This window comes from Prinia subflava, chromosome 5 (genome assembly GCF_021018805.1).
Source record: "Prinia subflava isolate CZ2003 ecotype Zambia chromosome 5, Cam_Psub_1.2, whole genome shotgun sequence".
Taxonomy (NCBI): domain Eukaryota; kingdom Metazoa; phylum Chordata; class Aves; order Passeriformes; family Cisticolidae; genus Prinia; species Prinia subflava.
The window spans coordinates 43,402,071-43,419,260 of record NC_086251.1 but is presented as its reverse complement, the minus strand read 5'-3'; the positions used below and the strand labels follow the sequence as shown (position 1 = coordinate 43,419,260).

Here is a 17,190-nt window from a genome sequence, read left to right as displayed (position 1 = left end):
AAGCAGTATCTTGAGATGTGACTTGCGATCTATTTTTAAATTTGAGTTTTGAACTTGAAACTCTTAATTAGAAAGAAAATAAATGTGGGCTATACTGCCTGTGTGGGTGCTTGGATTTTGGAATATGATGATTTTGCAGTAATTTTTTATCTACAGTGGTGTCAATTTATAGCAAAGCAAGACTCATAAGGAGTGGGATGTTTTGTTTTTTCCCTGCTATTCAAGGATGGATTCCCCTCCTCTCTCCCCCAATACTCCTCTTTGCTCTCCAGCCCTCAACACTTAAGGAAATTTAAAAAAATACAATATTGCTTTTTCCATAAAATTTGCCCTACTTGAAAGGGAGTTGGAGTTGATTCTGGATAAATAACTATTTATTATTAAAAAATCCAGTGTTTTTCCAAAAGAGATCATTGCTGTTGTAGCTTGCACCACCACATAATAGTCAGAAAAGATGGTCTGTTGTTTTGGCCAAAAGGTTTTCAGAAGGACACTGACAAAAGAGGAGGCAAATTAGTAGCAAATTCAAGTTAAAACACAAAGCTAGATTTCATTCCTGTGAGGAAAGATGAGAGTGTTACAACTGAATGTTAATTGTGCTCTCCCAGCTGTGGCTGAGCAAATTATTTCAAGGATTGGGGTTTGTTTTTTTTTTTTTTTTGCAAAATCGAGTATATTTAAGAACACATAACTTTCTTAACTGGTTTCTGTATGACTTATTGTCATTGCAGAGGTATGAGAGGATAAGTATCTTGGGACATTAGCATAGCTTTCAGTATTTTCAACTGTACATTATTCCTTACAAGTTCTCTTAAACTGCATCAGCTTTTTGTTTTGTATTGTTTTTTTTCAAATGCAGACTCCTCTTTGTAAAATACTGTTAAAGACTTGTCCCTTGTTTTCAGAACAGATTTCTGCACTCTTTGCCACTAATAGGATTATGCCAAAATCTAATCCTTTCAGAGGTAAGGACATCTGTACTACACTCAGATGAACTGCAGCTGAACCATGTTTGACCTTCAGTGTGGATATATAGCTTACAGAAAATTTGGTTTAGGATTGTCTTTTTCTTTAGAATGAAGACTTCCCCAGTTACTTTTGGGCAAAGCACCTATATAATTACATCTTTTTACATAGTATAAATATGTATGACCTTGTGTGACCTGAAAGAGGGTTATCTAAAATAGATAATATGGAGAGAGAATAAATGCTAATGCTTTACGTTACAAGTGAAACAAACTGCCTGTCAAAAACTGCTCTCAGAAGATGGATATTCATGAACTGCTATTTTAATATGCTTTTTAATGATAATTATTTAAAAATACATTTAGTTTTTGTTTTCCTTTTTAATTTAGTTTGGAAATAAAAGTTAACTGAAATTGAAAACTTGTTTAATTTGGAAAAGTTTATTTCAGTAGCAAATCCAAAACAAGGACTGTCATTGTAAAAATAATAAATGATCTTGTAACAGCAAAAAATGTTACACGTGGATATGTGATTCTGTCAGGGTAGAAATGTCTTTCCTTTGCTAGAGGAACCAACTGAAGGAGAAGCAGTGTTGTGGAAAAATCCCTTTAAATGTCTGGAACAGCTGGAATTCCAAGAGAGTCCGGATGCTGCTTTACAAGTACTGGAGCTGCTGGATTTCATGTCAAGGTGAAGAACAGCCCTTCCTTGCTTGTGGTGGGGAATACTATTTTGACCAGCAAAATAAGGAAGGCAGTGCTGAATCTCTTGGCTGCCTGAATTTTCCATTTCTCCTAGGAATCCTGCTGTGAGCCCCCTGCAGATAGGGCTCCTCATGTGTCCTGCCGATCCAGCATCTGAGTATTTCATGCAGACCTTTCCCTTCCGGAGGGACAACTGGCTTGACTCTAGGTGGGCTCTGGTTCCAACAGGTAATGTATTCTGGGAAACACAGTGGTGTGGGAAGTACAGCATCTCTAAAAAAGGATTTATTGCAGAATTCACTTGCTGGGAATACTGCTTGTAGATTTTGTTTCAGCACAGATTGCCTTTTGTTTCAAAAAACTGAAATTGTTGAAAGATGGAAGCCCTTTCCTCCTGAGCTTACCTTGTTTGTGGTTGTAATGAAGAAAAAGCATTAGTGCTGGGAATAATATTTCTGATGTCCTGGTTTTTGTGGGCCAACTTTGATTTTAATAAGTGGTTTTAGTATTTAAACATCAAAGCAGCATCTAGTGAAATTCCCCGTGTGTTTAAAGAGTTGACAAAGGGCAGATGTTTTTGCATGTATCATTTAAGTTGGTTTTGGGAGGGACAGAGAGAAGGTAGAGCAGTTCTTAAATGTACCAGATCAAATTGATGTTAATCTTTGTTCAGAGTATCTTTTAGCTTTCATTTGCTGTACTAAATGATATTCATGTCCTTAAACAGGTTTGTTATTTCTCTCAGAGGTTCGTGTGTTGCCAGGTAGCCTAAATCACTTCAGATAGTAGGTGGGAAACATAAAATAATTCTTGCAATAGAGTGTGGGATTTTGCAATAGCAGAGGAAGGAGATGTAAAGAGAAAATGGAAAGAGGAAACAGTACAGAGGAAAAGATAAAATAATGCAGCCAGCCCTTAAAAAAACAAAAGGAGAGATAGCAAGTGTGCTTCCATGTCAAAAGACAAGTGTATGTATGAGTTGAAAAACCCATTTGTTTTTCTTTCTGGATTTTTCATGGGGAAGGTGCATCTGCCAGTGAGTCAAACGCTCTCCTAACTGCTTTTTAATGCAAACATTGTTCTTGCTGCTTTATACTGACTGCTGCAGGGTTTAACTGGAAATCTGTAGCTGGCTAAAAAATAATTCATTTGTTGTTTCCACAGCTCCCTCTAGGCAGCAGCAGTAAACCACATATAACTTAGGGAATTCTTACTACAGTCAGACTGAAACCAGCACAAATACAGCTTTGGTGCTGCTTTTCAGTGCTATCCTGCATATGTCAGCAGCAAGCCATGGGGAAGTCAGACACTCAGGTAACACCTCAGAGCCTGCAGTGAGAAGATTTTTGCTAAAACTCCTGTTACTGCTCAGGTTAATGTGTTGCAGCTTTGCCATCATAAAAGACATGAATACTGTAGTTTTTCTTCACTTCTCAAAGAAAAGCCACTGTCATGTCAGATGAAGCTGTAAGACAGCCAGCATGGGCTTGGTAGTCCAGCCCGTTATCTGTCTCAGTGTTTGAAAGAGGCTGTTCCTGGCAGCAGAGTAAGTGTTATAAAAAGTATCACAGTATACATGTGAGTGAAAATCCAATGTTTCAATCACTGTCCAATGACTTTTTAGTGAGCTCTTAGATACAGGCTGTTAATGAAGTTGATGTTCACAACACATTTCTTTCCTTAAGAGAGAAGAAAAATAACCCAAAGGATACTCCTCATCACAGCTGCATACTGAACAGCTGAGAACAAAAACGAATGGGTTCCTTCTCCTTGAGCTCCTTATCAAAGCTTCACAAACTTCAGTGGAACTGCAGCAGTAAGGATATGACTTGAGATGGCCACAAGTACAAGCCCTGGCATTACATATAATCAGGATGGCACAGAGAAGTCCTTCCAAAAGGTGGGGTGAGATTCAAGTTGATTATATTAATCTCATGGAAGTTAAACTCTTGGAAGGAGTAAGTTCAGGATGGTCCAAGTGCAGTGCTAAAGTTCACGAGACTTTTCCACATTTTGCGATAGTTACCAATATATTCAGGGTGGAAAGTAAGGCCAGACAGTTACAAAAGTACACAGCATTGGTATCCTGTGTGAGAGCCTAGAAATTTGGGATACTGTGGAAATTCATACCAATGTGTGTTCATGGGGGCACAGGGCAGGCAGGTGTGGAATGGGAATAGGAACTTAGAGGTGATGGGTTCTGATGAAATACTCTGTATTAACCTCATAGAGCCTTCATTTGTTCACTTTCACATCATGATTTCCAGCCACACAAAAATAAGTCCAGTCAGATGGAAGTGACTAACAGATGAACAGTATTGAACAGAACTAAACAGATGAAAAGTATTCCAGCTTTATGAAGATGTTATTGACCAGTGTGAATTCTAGGCTGACAAAGCTGTCAGAATCTTGTGGTGTGCGTCACTAAGACCTCTTAACTGTCTTCTGTTCCAGGGCATGATGAGGGCCCTTCACCATCTCATGCCTTAGTCCACAAAGCCTACATCTAAGTGCAGTATAATGTCTTATGTTTTTGGAATCCCTGCAAAGGAGGATGAGAGTGCCTAAGGGAAAGGCATAATATCCAACTAATTTTGTGCCTCACGGTCCAAGTTTAACAGCAACCCAGAAACCATTTGGTTACTGAGTGGTTTTAGGCTGCAGATGCCTTGCATCTGTTAGAAAAACAATACTCATTGTGCTGCTGTTACTCATCAGCCTGCCCAAACAGCCTAGGAGGGAGAGTTTGGTTCATATTGATACATAAGCATAGGGCTTCTACCCAAATCAAACTTTTCTCTCCAAGGAAATTTTCTGGTACAGGTTTTCCAGTACTGTGAGCATTAATACTTTATTTATCCCACAAGAAAGGAAGCAAGAGGGCATTTATGTTAAGAAACCAAAATGCTATGGTAGTGATGTGAAATTTATCTTTGCTTGTGCTGTTTTCAGAATCCAAATACCAATAGGAGGGCAGGGTGTGCTTTGACTAAAGCTGACCTGTTGCAGATGATGTCATCTAGAATGATTACCTGCTCTATAAAAATGCACATCTCTCTCTGTTAGAGAGGGAGGGGACTACCAAAGGACACCTAAAGCCATGAAATTGCTCAGAAAAAGTTCCAAGTGTTCATAATTAAGGCCCTTTTTCAACTTTACAGCTTTTGTGGTGGGTTTGTTTTTTTTTTTTTGGTTTTTCTTGAATGTAAGAAAGGATGGTTGAGGAACGCCTGAGCTCAGTTAGTGATGGAGCTAAAACCCCCAAACCTGCATCAGTGTGTCATGTTCTCCCCAAGGAGAACAATGAAGTTGAATACAAAAGAAATAGTATTTACTTTTTATAGGAGAAATACTTTAAAATTTCCCAAAAAATTTGCTGACCCTCTTCCAGTTTCAAACAAAACATTTTATTCCCATGCTTTGCATTATTTCTGAAGTGTTCTAGAGAACATACATACTAAATGCCAGAAATAATACAACTTGCTGAGACAGGTTTAAAATAGCAAATATTACATAAAGGTGTGCGCAAACTCAGAAATGGCTCAAGGAATTGATCAGAGCAGGAATGGAAGAGAATATCTATAGGATACAAACATTTACAAGAAAAGGTCTAGCAAATAAATTATTTAAATTCTATTTGCTTGGACCTTTCCAAGAGCTAAAATATGCTTTTACCAAGTTAAACACATGAAGGGAGTATGCAAGACAAACTGGAAATATCAAACTTCTTTGATAAAGGCAGTATCTTGTAATTCTTTTAACAGGTATAATGTACATGCAATGATGAGAAACAGAAAAGTTCAATAATGTGTAAATATGTCACCCATTAGTAACAGCAAACAGCTGCATTGATTACAAGCAACCTGCACTGTCCAACATACCACATCTTTCCAAGTCCAACTAGTTTCTGTGAAAGAAATATTCTGGTTTAAGATCCATGGTACTTTTAAAAGCACTTTTAACATAAATTTTGATTTGGTCGTACCTCTCTTTCTGAAAAAGAATAGGATTTAATCTTGGATTTTCTTTTCCACTGGTACATAGTGTCTGTGCAGTCTGTAAGATAAATGTCCATTAAAACCTGATTCTCTTTTCCGCTGCTGAGATACTAAATAAAGGTACTCAGGAAACTTTTTCTCCCTTTAATCCAGTATCAGAAGGGTGGCAGAAGCTGGCAGGGCGGTGTTGCATCTGAAAAGTCCCATGTTTGTGTGGGACTCCCGGACATGGCCAGAGCATTACAAATGCAGCTGTTTCAAGAGTATGGAATTTTGCTATCTGCAAGCTTAAGAAGCTTTCTTTGTTTCTGATGTAACACTGGGCAACTCCAGATTACAGAAGAGGAGGTCATAAATTATTATATGCATGGGTTTCAGCAGTTTGCTTTCAGAGTTTGCTGAGAATCAACCTAAAATGGAAACATGCCTCTCCCCCAAAATAAGCAGCTAAATTAGTCTATACGGCAATATTGTAGATTTTTTAAATGGCATTAACAATGATAGGTTATTTACTTTTTGTAAGACTATCTCATGGAATTCATGAATCTGTGCCCTTGCTTCCACTCACTGAAGCAGCCCTCATTTATCATCAGAAATACAGAATCAAATTGAGTTTTAAAGATTTGGAAAATACAGAATCAAGTGGAGTATGTACCTGGCATTTGCAATCACTCAGTTTCCAGCTGTAGTAGCCAGCAGTTCAAAGAGCTCTACCAATATGGTTTTTTGGACACTACTAGCCCACATTATATAAGTTCCAACTATTTTGCCCTGCACTGATAAGAGGTTCTAATGAGTCATTTCTCCAAATGCAGACCACTCTGGAGGTTTTTCCAGCTATAGCAAAGCATAATCTAGGGGGAAAGGATATGGAGATGATCTTCTCACTTGATTCACTGTGTGTACAATCACCTGTTGACCAGGTTTTGGCTGTGATACTTTGAGATGTTATAGCTCAGTTTGCTTGCATTCTTCCATGAGATTTTGGTTCTGCATTGTCATAGCGGGAAGGTAATCATTGACTGGGTCTTGAATGCTTGTAAGAATCTGACCTATCCCTCGGCTCATTCTCTGCCCAGAAGACCCACTGCTGTTTTTGGCTGAGACTGTCTGACCTCTGTAGACTTGAGCCTGGTGCTCACATATACCAAACCTGCTTAGCAGGATGAACACATCTCTACGGAAAGCTTTGGTGAAAATAGCGTACAGAAAGGGGTTGGCGCAAGAATTGAGTGGGTAGAAAAGTACCAGCAAAATCTTGGAATTGGAGACAGTTATCAGTGGTTTGTTCATAATGGCAGATAAAGCATGGAAAGAGATGGGAGCCATGCACAGGAAGTCTGTGAAAATCAACACAGCCATCCGCTTGGCAATTTTGGTGTCTTTGTCCCCTGACTTGTACTGGGGGTTTCGCACGGTGATGTAGATTTTTATGTAGCAGGCGCAAATGATGACAAAAGCAATAATGTTACATATTAAAACAAAGACAATGTAGGCTTCAGCCACTGGTGTTTCAGTGTCCATAGGCAAGCAGATGCTGACTTTGGTGTAGCTGCTGACACCAACCAGTGGCAAAAGGGCGAGCAGGATGCAGGAGAGCCACCCTCCCAGCATGATGAGCACGGCGTGCCGGAGGCGAATCTTGCGGTCCGGCCGCATGGCGAAGGTGATGGCGTACCAGCGCTCCAGGGTGATCACGGTCAGCGTGTACACAGAGAGTTCACTGGCAAAGACTGTGAAAAACCCGGCTGTGTTGCAGCCAGGCCCCGTCTGCCACTCTATGGCATGATTGTAGTACTCTGACCTGGTGTAGAGATCCACTGAAGCGATCAGAAGGAGGTATAACCCCATGCAGAAGTCAGCAAAGGCCAAGTTACACATCAAAAAGCGAGGTACAGTCAGTTTATAATGACTGGTGAGAAGGATGAAAAGGACAAAAATGTTGCCTAGAATGGCAAGCAAGTTCACAAACCACACCACAATCCTTAGAAACTGATATCCCATTATATCCTCACAGGGATTAAACTCATCAGGCTCTGGCGTGCATATTACATCTTCATTGCCTCCACAGACAGGATAGTCGTAATGACTGTCAAAGGTCTGGACATCTTCCATTTGAGGGTTCTTGAGCTCGTTGCCAAAGCCAAGTTTTCCATCTCCACGCTCTTCCAAAAAAATGTAATAATGGGGATTTTCATGAAAACTTGGGAACTTGGTGTTTGTGTCATACACAGCATTGGTGTGGTCTGTGTATTCTTCTGCATAATCTTTGTAAAATGAGTCTCTGAGGGTCTTGACTGATCTCTTATGAAAGCTGTGACTGCTTTGATTACACATCAAATACTCCAGGATCCTGAAAGAGTAAAAGGGGAAATCACTGCTGGCATTTACAGTCTGACTGGTGCACAGCATGTGAACAAAGGGAATGCTTCAAAAGCAAATCATCTACAATGAAAATGTAGCTATAAAAGTGTGATTGGATATATTTTTGTTAATAGACCATATAATGTATGATAGCATTTCTGGGCTTTTTTAAAATTGTGGTTTTAATTTTATCCTCAGAAGTAATTTTACATGTTTGCCAGCCATAACCCATCTTCTTTTTTGAGATCTACATTCTTAGTGGGTAAGAAGACATTTATCTACTGTTTATAACTTCCTGGATAATACACACAGTACTTCTTTCTTTTTCACTGTGGCTCACTATTTAATTTCTCCAGAACTTCCATCAGTCTAATTTCTGTTCAGTAGCTCCTTTACAGCTAACCAGCAGTGCAGCAATTTGGAATCCTTTACTTCATGGTGTGATGCAGCTGTATTTTCCATCAAAAAATTCTCAGTAGTTAACAGTTTTTCAGTTAGAAAACATGAGACTTGAGGCTGTAACCTCTCCAACACTTTTTTTCCAGGCCTTGCTGTAGCACATTACCCTTTTCTTTTTTCTTTCCCTTTAATTCTGGGCTCAACAAGAGGAGGAACCCTTGCAAAATGTCCTACAAAAAATTCTTCTGCCAGTTTGCAATTATAATGTGTTTCAAAGAACATTGTCTATACCTAGAAAAAATGGTTACAAAAGTGCCAATATTTGTGTTTTTATATTACTAGTAAAACATTGTCTTTACTGACATGTTTAAAAAAGAAATGCTAGTTAGTGAAACTCACCCACTTTTTTTTTTCCAGCTCTTGAAGGCACAGCAGTGACTGGGATATGATAGGTCAGCTCGCATTAGCTGAAGAAATACCTTTACAGCTGGTAATTTCTTTAAAGTCCATGTATTTTTGGCCATTAGTTCTTTTAGGTTTTCTAGTCCTTTGGCTGGAAGGTTTGCAACAGCTGTTCTGGAGACATCCCTAGGAAAGAAAAAGATGACTAGATCAGATTTTTTTTTCAGGTTGTTACAGTTCTCCATGAGTTTCACAGAATTCTACAATAAAAATCAAATCCTAAAGAGGTGGGGATTTCATATCGTCTTGCTAAGTTCTGATACCATTCAAATTCAAGTAGGCTGTTCATTTCTCTGATTTTCACTGCAACAAAGCTTGTTTCTGGCACAAAGTAATACAAGGTAGTGAAAGCTAAACCTGATTGTCTAAAGAAGCAGAAGGTTCCTGTGGTGGTGTGTGAAATTTAGTTTATTAAGTTTGTTATATGTTCCTTTGTTCCCTCCCTACCACGTGTACCCCTGTGGCGAGTTACGTAACTGTCAGTTTTCTGTCACTCATGGAGCCCGCGAGTTTTTGTATTTCTCCCCACTCCCTGGTTGGCAAAGTTGAATATCGCATCTGAGTAACGATCCCTAGAACCCCTTTTATTGGTTGTTTTGCCTTTACCCCTCCCTGACACCATCTGTATAAAAGTTCATGCAGAACCGCCTCTGGGGGCGGTTGCGAGAGCAGATGCAAGCGCGGATATCGCACTTGCCCGACAATAAACGCTGCTACCTCACTGCCTCCCACCCTGCCTCTGCTTCGTCACTTTAAGACCGCTGCCAAGGATCTCTCGAAACAAAGAACCCACAGGAATCAGTATTGTCGCACGGCGCACGAACTGATCCTCGTCCCTTGTCACGGTGTCCTGGGCTGGCCGTGCGTGGAGACGCTGAGGTCTCGAAACACAGCACCGTGACATAAATTGTGGTGCCCAACGTGGGGCTGAGAAGAGATCGACAGAGCTCTCGAAAGCCCACAGAAAAAGGACTGGCAGACCCTGCGCCAGGCGCGTGGTCTGAAATCGCGGTCCGTGAGCGTTGCAAGCAGCTTCGGTCGTAGCAGCCTCGTGGACTCGAGGAAGAGCTCCCGGAGCGTCGGGGAAGGTAGCGCCACCCTCTTCACACTCAAGGGAAGGCGTCTCCCCCAAAAGCAGAGGTACCCCAAGATAATTTTTTGCATCCGCCGCCAGGAATTTGGTAAGTATCCCTGCTGTTTCTGCGGAGCGGGTTTCGGTTTTGGGAAGCCGCCGTCGGAGCGAGTCTGCAGAGAGGCTTGTTGCACGACCGCCAGGAGCGGAGCGCTTTTGCTCGTTCACCGGTTTTCAGTTTTTCCTGGCACTTTTCTTTCTTTCGGTTTTCGCGATTTTTTTTGTGCGCGAGCACGGGTGTGCGCGTGTGTGTGCAGCCGCTCGCGTGGCGGTCAGCAGACGCTCGGAAGGAGCGCGTTTCTGGCAGCTGCTCTTTTGTTTTGCGCTGTGCGCCGGTTGGGTTCGCAGATTTAGTGAGTGCGGAGTGCCGGTCTTTTAAAAGCGCAGCGTTTTTTTTCTTTTAAACATTTATTTTCTCAATCTCGCTTTGGGAAAGTGCCGATTTTAAGATCTCAACGGGGAAAGAGATGGGTGCCTCTTCCTCGTCTGTACAAGATGGGATTTTTAAGGTTCTGGTTGTGCTGTTAGAATTTAAGAAAGCTAGGTTTTCTAAAAGTTGTGTAAAGCGTTTTTCGCAATGGCTCTGTTTGATCTTCCCAGAAATCTCGCGAGCACATGCCCGCAGCCCGCATTTTTGGAGCGCTGCGGAGCAGAAATTGGCAGATTTGGCAGTTGCGAGAGCAGACACAGGCGGGTGATATCGCGCTTGCCCGACAATAAACGCTGCTACCTCACTGCCTCCCACCCTGTCTCTGCTTTGTCACTTTAAGACCGCTGCCAAGGATCTCTCGAAACAAAGAACCCACAGGAATCAGTATCGGCGCACGAACTGATCCTCATCCCTTGTCACGGTGTCCTGGGCTGGCCGTGCGTGGAGACGCTGAGGTCTCGAAACACAGCACCGTGACAGGTTCCTGCAATAGTACATGACTGACCAGAAAAATAATATGCTTCCAAAATAATGAACGTAAAGTACATTTAGGAAAAAGCAATTTTAACTTTACATGGATGACAGTGGGCACTGTGGAAAGTTTTTGGAGTCCTCTGCAAATGTCAGGTCAGTGTTTTTAGTAATTTTAAAGGGAAATAGAATACTAAACTTGGGAAAGAAATAGAAAATAGAGCAAAGAAATTTCACTTCGTAAATCTGTTATGACAGTAACTTAAACATTATCTGCAGTTCTAAAAATACTGTATGCAGTTATAATAACAGCATGGAAAGCTGCAGCTAGGATGATAAAAGTATCAAGTTGTTTATGTATGAAGTAATAAAGTACAGATAAAGATTTCTCTCTTGGGAAAAGCTACATCGGGAAGCAGCAGTAGTAGACTATAGTGCCATGCAGATTGTAAAGGTGATTGGTAATGATTATTTGCTCTTGTGAGATGAGTTTTGGAACACTTAAGAATGTGATGCAGAAGACCTAAAAATCTAAGAGAAGGCATAATTTTTCACTCAACTGCACCGTTGTGAAAATCTGCTATGGTTCATCAGGTAGGCCAAAAAAAGTAACTAGAAGGACAGTACGCGTTTTTGGTTTGGTTTTATTCACAGTTGTGTAACATTCCTATGAGAAATGTCTGGGTCAGCAAGAACACCCTGGGGGACAAGGGCTCCTGCTTTGGAAACAGCTGCTGAGAGGAGCATCTCTGGATGTACAGGGAATGGAGCTGCAGCTCCTGGAGAGCTGTGAACAGAAAGGAGCAGCAGCCCAGGGCTCCAGTAGTGGAAGCAATTTCTCAGGGAGCAGAGGTGAACATACATGAGTGTTACCAGAACAACTCAGAGTGTTACCAAGTGATGTTAAAAAGTCTGAAAGAAACATCTGGTCAGTGAAAAGAAAGGGCTTGGAAGAATTAGTTATCAGACTATGTAATTTCTGTTCTGTCTTACCAAATCGTGTGAATGCTTTTATGTATGTGTCGATGGGTATATATTTAAGCAGACAGGTATTGTAGGTTTTGTTTTCAAACACTCTGCTTTATACTTGGGAGCTTGTAAAAAAGTTAGAGGAACAGATGCCTTGAAGTTCTTGTTGATTTAGGATTAATTCTGGTGCAGAATTAGCAATAGATACTTTGTCCTATCCATGGGCCATATTAAACACAATGGCTTAGAAGTTTGGAAGTTTCCAAAATCCCAGTTTGGGAAGTCCCTAAACTGCTGGTATGCAGTGTCTGCCAGCAAGAAGTCTTGTGACCCCTCTGTACCACTGCTATCACAAATCAAAAAGCTTCCTGGGAGTCTGGTGATAATTTGTCTCCCAATGGAAGATAGTTTTTCAGTTACTCTACCTAGGTGCACGCTTTGTTGTGTGTGTGTCAGCTGGCCAAGAGGAAAGTGTGGGATTCTCAGGGGTTTTTTTTACCTTACAAATCTAGTCTTGATTATCTAATCAGGTTCACAATCTACTTCAAGCAGCACAGCAGCTATCTTCAAACTGGATTGAATAGATTTATAAGTTATTACTAATCCTCAGAGCTGTGTGAATCCAAGTAATTGGAGTTGTCAAGACTCTAGTATCTGTGCCTGTATTTATATAGAAGACACATTTTCCTGAATGATTTCTTTGTGTGCCAGTGTATAGAATCATCGACTCATTAAGGTTGGATAAGACCTTTAAGATCATCAGTCCACCCACCATGTTCACCTTGTCCTCAAATGCCGTATCCACACATTTTCTGAACACTTTCAGGGACCATGGCTTCACCACTTCCCTGGGCAGCCTGTTCCAATGCGTTGCAAACCTTTCTGTGATAAGTTTTTCCCTAATATCCAATCTAAACTTCTCCTGGCACAACTTGAGGTAATTTTGTCTTGTCCTGTTGCTCCTTACCAAGCCCTGATAAGCCAAGTATGGTCAGTCCTAATCAGTCAAGGATGATCAGTCCTGATTTTGGTCTGCTGAGAAAAATGGCAACTGACTGCACTTATATATCTGTCTCATTAACATCTAATCATACTGATTACAAAGATGCTGTCTAAACACAGTGGTGCTTACATTGCACAGAAGAGTGTCTTGCTGGCACTACTAAGCTATAGTGTGCACCCTTAAAGAAACACAACAGAATGGGCAAGAGGTCTCTCTCAAAAAGTGACTATAAAGAGGCTAGGCAGGAAACTGATAAAATAAATGATAGCAAGTCACAAGGACTGGATGGTTTTCACCAGAAAAGTTCTGAAGCAGCTGAAGAATGAATTAGTTGAATTGGTAAAAGAGTCGTTGAACCTTTAGCTGTACTATCCTGCAGAAAGGCAGCAAATAAGCCACCACCAAATACAGTATATCTGGGGAATGTCAGCATGTAAGGGGCTTTTGTAAAAACGAGTCCTGCCTTGCAAACTTCTGAGTGTTGTGCTTATGATCTGCTCAAAGTCTCCTGGGACTTCCATGAGGCCTTTGACAAATGCCCACAAGGCTGAGACAGAAACCAGGCAGACACACTCTTAGGGAAAGTGTCAAATGCTTAGGATTATGGAAAAGGCTAGCAACATTCACAGCTAGCCTAGAGCCAGACCAGACCTCAGCTTTTAAGCAGCCATGGTCTAGAGCCTGCTCAGGTACTGGAAGTGGTTGCGTAGAGTTCTACACTGTGAGGCGGAACAGCAACCAAAGTGCTCTCAACCACTCTCAACATTTTGGCTTGGTAGTGGTTGTTTCGTCCTCACATATTTTCTTATAAATCTCATGTGATGTTTCTAGGCTGTTGCTTATCTCAGTTGAGATGTACATGTTATATTGAATGTTAAAGAGAGATTTGAGAGGTTCAGATAAATGTGGGAATTAAACAGCGTATGAATTCAGAGAGGTTGTTTTCTGAACCAACTGTATATTATAGAAGTGTTAAACAGATACTCAGTTGCTCAGATTTTTTTTCTTTTTTCCTGAGTTATTATATTTCGGTCTAATTCTTTGTTAGTTTTATCAAGTCATTATTTCAAAACTAGATCTAAGTGATAATAGGTCAATAGTCTTTTTCATTGCCAGAACCATGCAATTGTAGTATGAAATCCAGTAATAGTAATAATTTAAAAGACAGGTAATTAAGAAAATGAGATTGAATACATCATAGTACAATTGAGAATTTTTACCTAATCATATACAAGTCTCTGAGTATCTGGAATAGATAAGGCATAAAATATATAATGGGCTTAAACTACCTATACTATTTTAACTCTAGTGAAAGTTTTTTTAGGTCTAAAAATTAGCATTGTTTGATCAACAAAATACAGAGCGCTCCTCTTGCTCAAAGACTTGGTTGTGCCCCATGGGAAGAACCATTCCTAGATTGGGAAATGATGCTTTCAAGAGCAATTCTGCATTCTACAGATAATGGCCTACTCACATGTATCTTATGTGACTAACATTTTGAGTTTGGATTGTGTGCTTTGTAAAAGCTAATTGAACAATGGGCCTGATTGTATTTTTGTTGTTCTCTGTTGAACTTTTGCTCTAGGCAGCAGTTCTTGTTGCATGTAGTAAATCAGGTCCACCGAGTTGCTGAATCTTTGCCAAGGTTTCATTTTGAGATGAAGAGCAATGTATTGTCATCTTACTCTTAAAATAATTTTCTAAAGGGAGCAATCTGTGACCTCTGTGTACATCCACATACAGCTGAGTATGCAACAGTGACAAAGGAACCAGTATAGCTGACCTCTAGTTTCCTCTATTCAGTGATCACGCTCCCTGCTTCCTCTGCTGTTGTAAACTGCAAATTTGAAAGAAATTAAAAATTAGCTAGCTTTTCATTATTAAAGTATGTTTAATTACATGGTCTGAGAGCATGGCCAAACTCCACAACATAAAGTGAGGCACAATTCTTTGTAGTTAAATCTTTCTCACTGGGTTTCTTTAAAGCCAAAATGGAACATTACCCCATTAGGGTGGATCCATGGTCTGTATTTCAGCCTTTAAGTTGCTGTTGCTGCTGAAATCCTGATCAGAAAAATGCACAATCTGTGGAGCACATGTTCCAACTACCATAAATTTTTGTCTCACTTGAAGAGTGTGAGGGGAACTCCAAACAATAAGTTCTGTCAGCTTCATAGGGAGGCAAGACAGAATTTCTCTTTAGAGCTCCATAAATGTTCTTTTTTTGAACATTTTTTTGAATTTTTTTTTAAAGCATACTGCTGCCACTATAAGCAATGTCATTCATTGTCCCAGGAAGAAAGCAATATTCTCACAATCATTTTCCGTAGTGTTAATTTTCAAGATGAAACAATTAGGAAGTAAAACTATTTTGAGGAAGATGGAATGATCAACTACCAACAGCTGAACCAAAAATGACTTGACAAACTATTCCTTATAACAAGCTAAGTTGTTTACACTGCCCGAGGGAATATGGAAGAGCTGTATTGGTCAGACTTTTCAGACTGTTAATAAATCTGTGATCTCTCTGTAAATAACTCAGTGGTCACAATGATATGGTGGGTGTGTATACTAAGGCACCAATTGCAAGGACATTTTTGTCTCCTGTGCATGGTGTTAATGCCCATTGACATGACACAACCACAAATACTCAGTTTTTCACACAGTTTTCATTTTTTTACTTCAGCCCTCTTAAGATAATGTATATGTGGAAGTTTCAGAAACAATTCTGTTCCTGTTAAAATAATTCTAGTTCCTGAAGGTCAGCTAAGAGATCTGTCCAGGTGGAAGGATTCTGCTTTAAATTATTGTTCATTTTATGGCAAACCTTTTCTACATCACACATGCAGAATAATTCGTGGTTATCTGTGAGTAACACAAGCCTCTAAGCTGCTATTAAAATTACATTAAAATAAATTTTTAAAAATTAATTATTATTTCTTTACTGGTTTTGATTGGCATAGAGCTAAATTTCTTCACAGGAGCTAGTATGGGGCTATGTTTTTGATTTGGGATTGAAAATATCATTGATAATACAGGGATGTTTTAGATGTCCCTGGGCAGTACCTACACACAGCCAAGGCATTTTTTGTTCTTCACGCCATCTGACCCGAGAGGAGGTTAAGGGTGCACAAGAATTTGGGAGAGGATAACCAGGACAGCTGACCCCAGCTGACCAAGAGGTATTCTAGACCTTATCAAATCAAGCTCAGCAGTAAAGATTGGGTGGATATTTGCCAGGACTGCCATTGCCAGGGAACTGGCTGGGAATCATTGGGTAGGTGGTGAGCAATTGTTTTTGTTACATCACTTGTTGTTCTTGGGTTTAGTTTGTTTTATTCCCCCTCTGTTTTTTTTTTTCAACATCCCTTTTTTAATTATTAAGCTGACCTTATCTCAACCCACAATTTTTCTCATTTTTACCCTTCCAGTTCTTTCCCTCATCCCATTGGGTACAGGGGCAAATATGCAGCTGAGTGGAGCTGAGGTGCAGGCCAGTGTTAAACTCTGACACCTTCTTAGAAGCTTTATCTTAGGACATACATATCAAAGTATCATGATGTGAAATACTCTGGCTTTTTAAATCCACTGTTGATGGCATGTGCTTATATGCCATTTCTGGCCTTCTGCCTTTGAGAAGCAATACCTCTCTCTGTAGCGACACTATAGTAAGTACCACATCTCCCTTTACTTACAAGGACTGCTAGGAGTCTTTTTAGCCATGGAGGTATATCATTCTAAGAGGAGATGGATAGCTGGCTGTTTAGACTGCAAGTATAAAACATGTCCTGAGATCAAGGGTCAGTGGTAGCTAGGATAGCACAATAATTATGGAAGACTAGAAAAAATTCAAGTAATTTGAGTTATCTAACTTGAAAACAGGGTAAAAAGGAACTTCTGTACAGTTGGATATCCACATCCTAGGAAAGCATCTCTAGCCCCTAAACCAAGAGGTTTTGTGTAGCTGACATCTCCAAGCTAGCCTTTGCTCAGGAAGCTTACCTGGCTCTTACAGCATATCATTAACCACCCACAGCTTTTTGCAGCATATCATTACTTGTTCACTGGTCCAGCAAAACAACACTGATGCTTTAAATACCCATAGTAATCAAGAGTCAAAATTCTGTGCTTCTGCAAGCTCTCACCCGCTGGAGCCAGACTGATTTTCTGGAGTTGAAAAGATTCTGAAAAAAAATAATGACTTCTGCACCTTTTGTTATTGCAGGTAGCTGCTAGGATTCCTTCCAAGAAAAATACAGTTATTCTGCTATGTATACGCTGTTTTCTTGAAG

At 40.3% G+C, this 17,190-nt stretch overlaps 1 protein-coding gene across 1 annotated transcript in view; it reads right to left on the bottom strand.

The window, feature by feature from the left end:
* Positions 1-4,844: 4,844 nt before the first annotated feature.
* The window catches only part of TSHR (thyroid stimulating hormone receptor), a 48,497-nt gene continuing 36,151 nt past the window's right edge, over positions 4,845-17,190 (bottom strand). Inside the window, exons 9-10 of the mRNA XM_063399107.1 lie at positions 8,831-9,019; positions 4,845-8,021 (exon numbers count right to left, since the gene is read on the bottom strand). Of these exons, the coding sequence (XP_063255177.1) occupies positions 6,617-8,021; positions 8,831-9,019 (1,594 nt within the window). The 3' untranslated portion in view covers positions 4,845-6,616. The remainder of the gene's footprint in view (positions 8,022-8,830; positions 9,020-17,190) is intronic.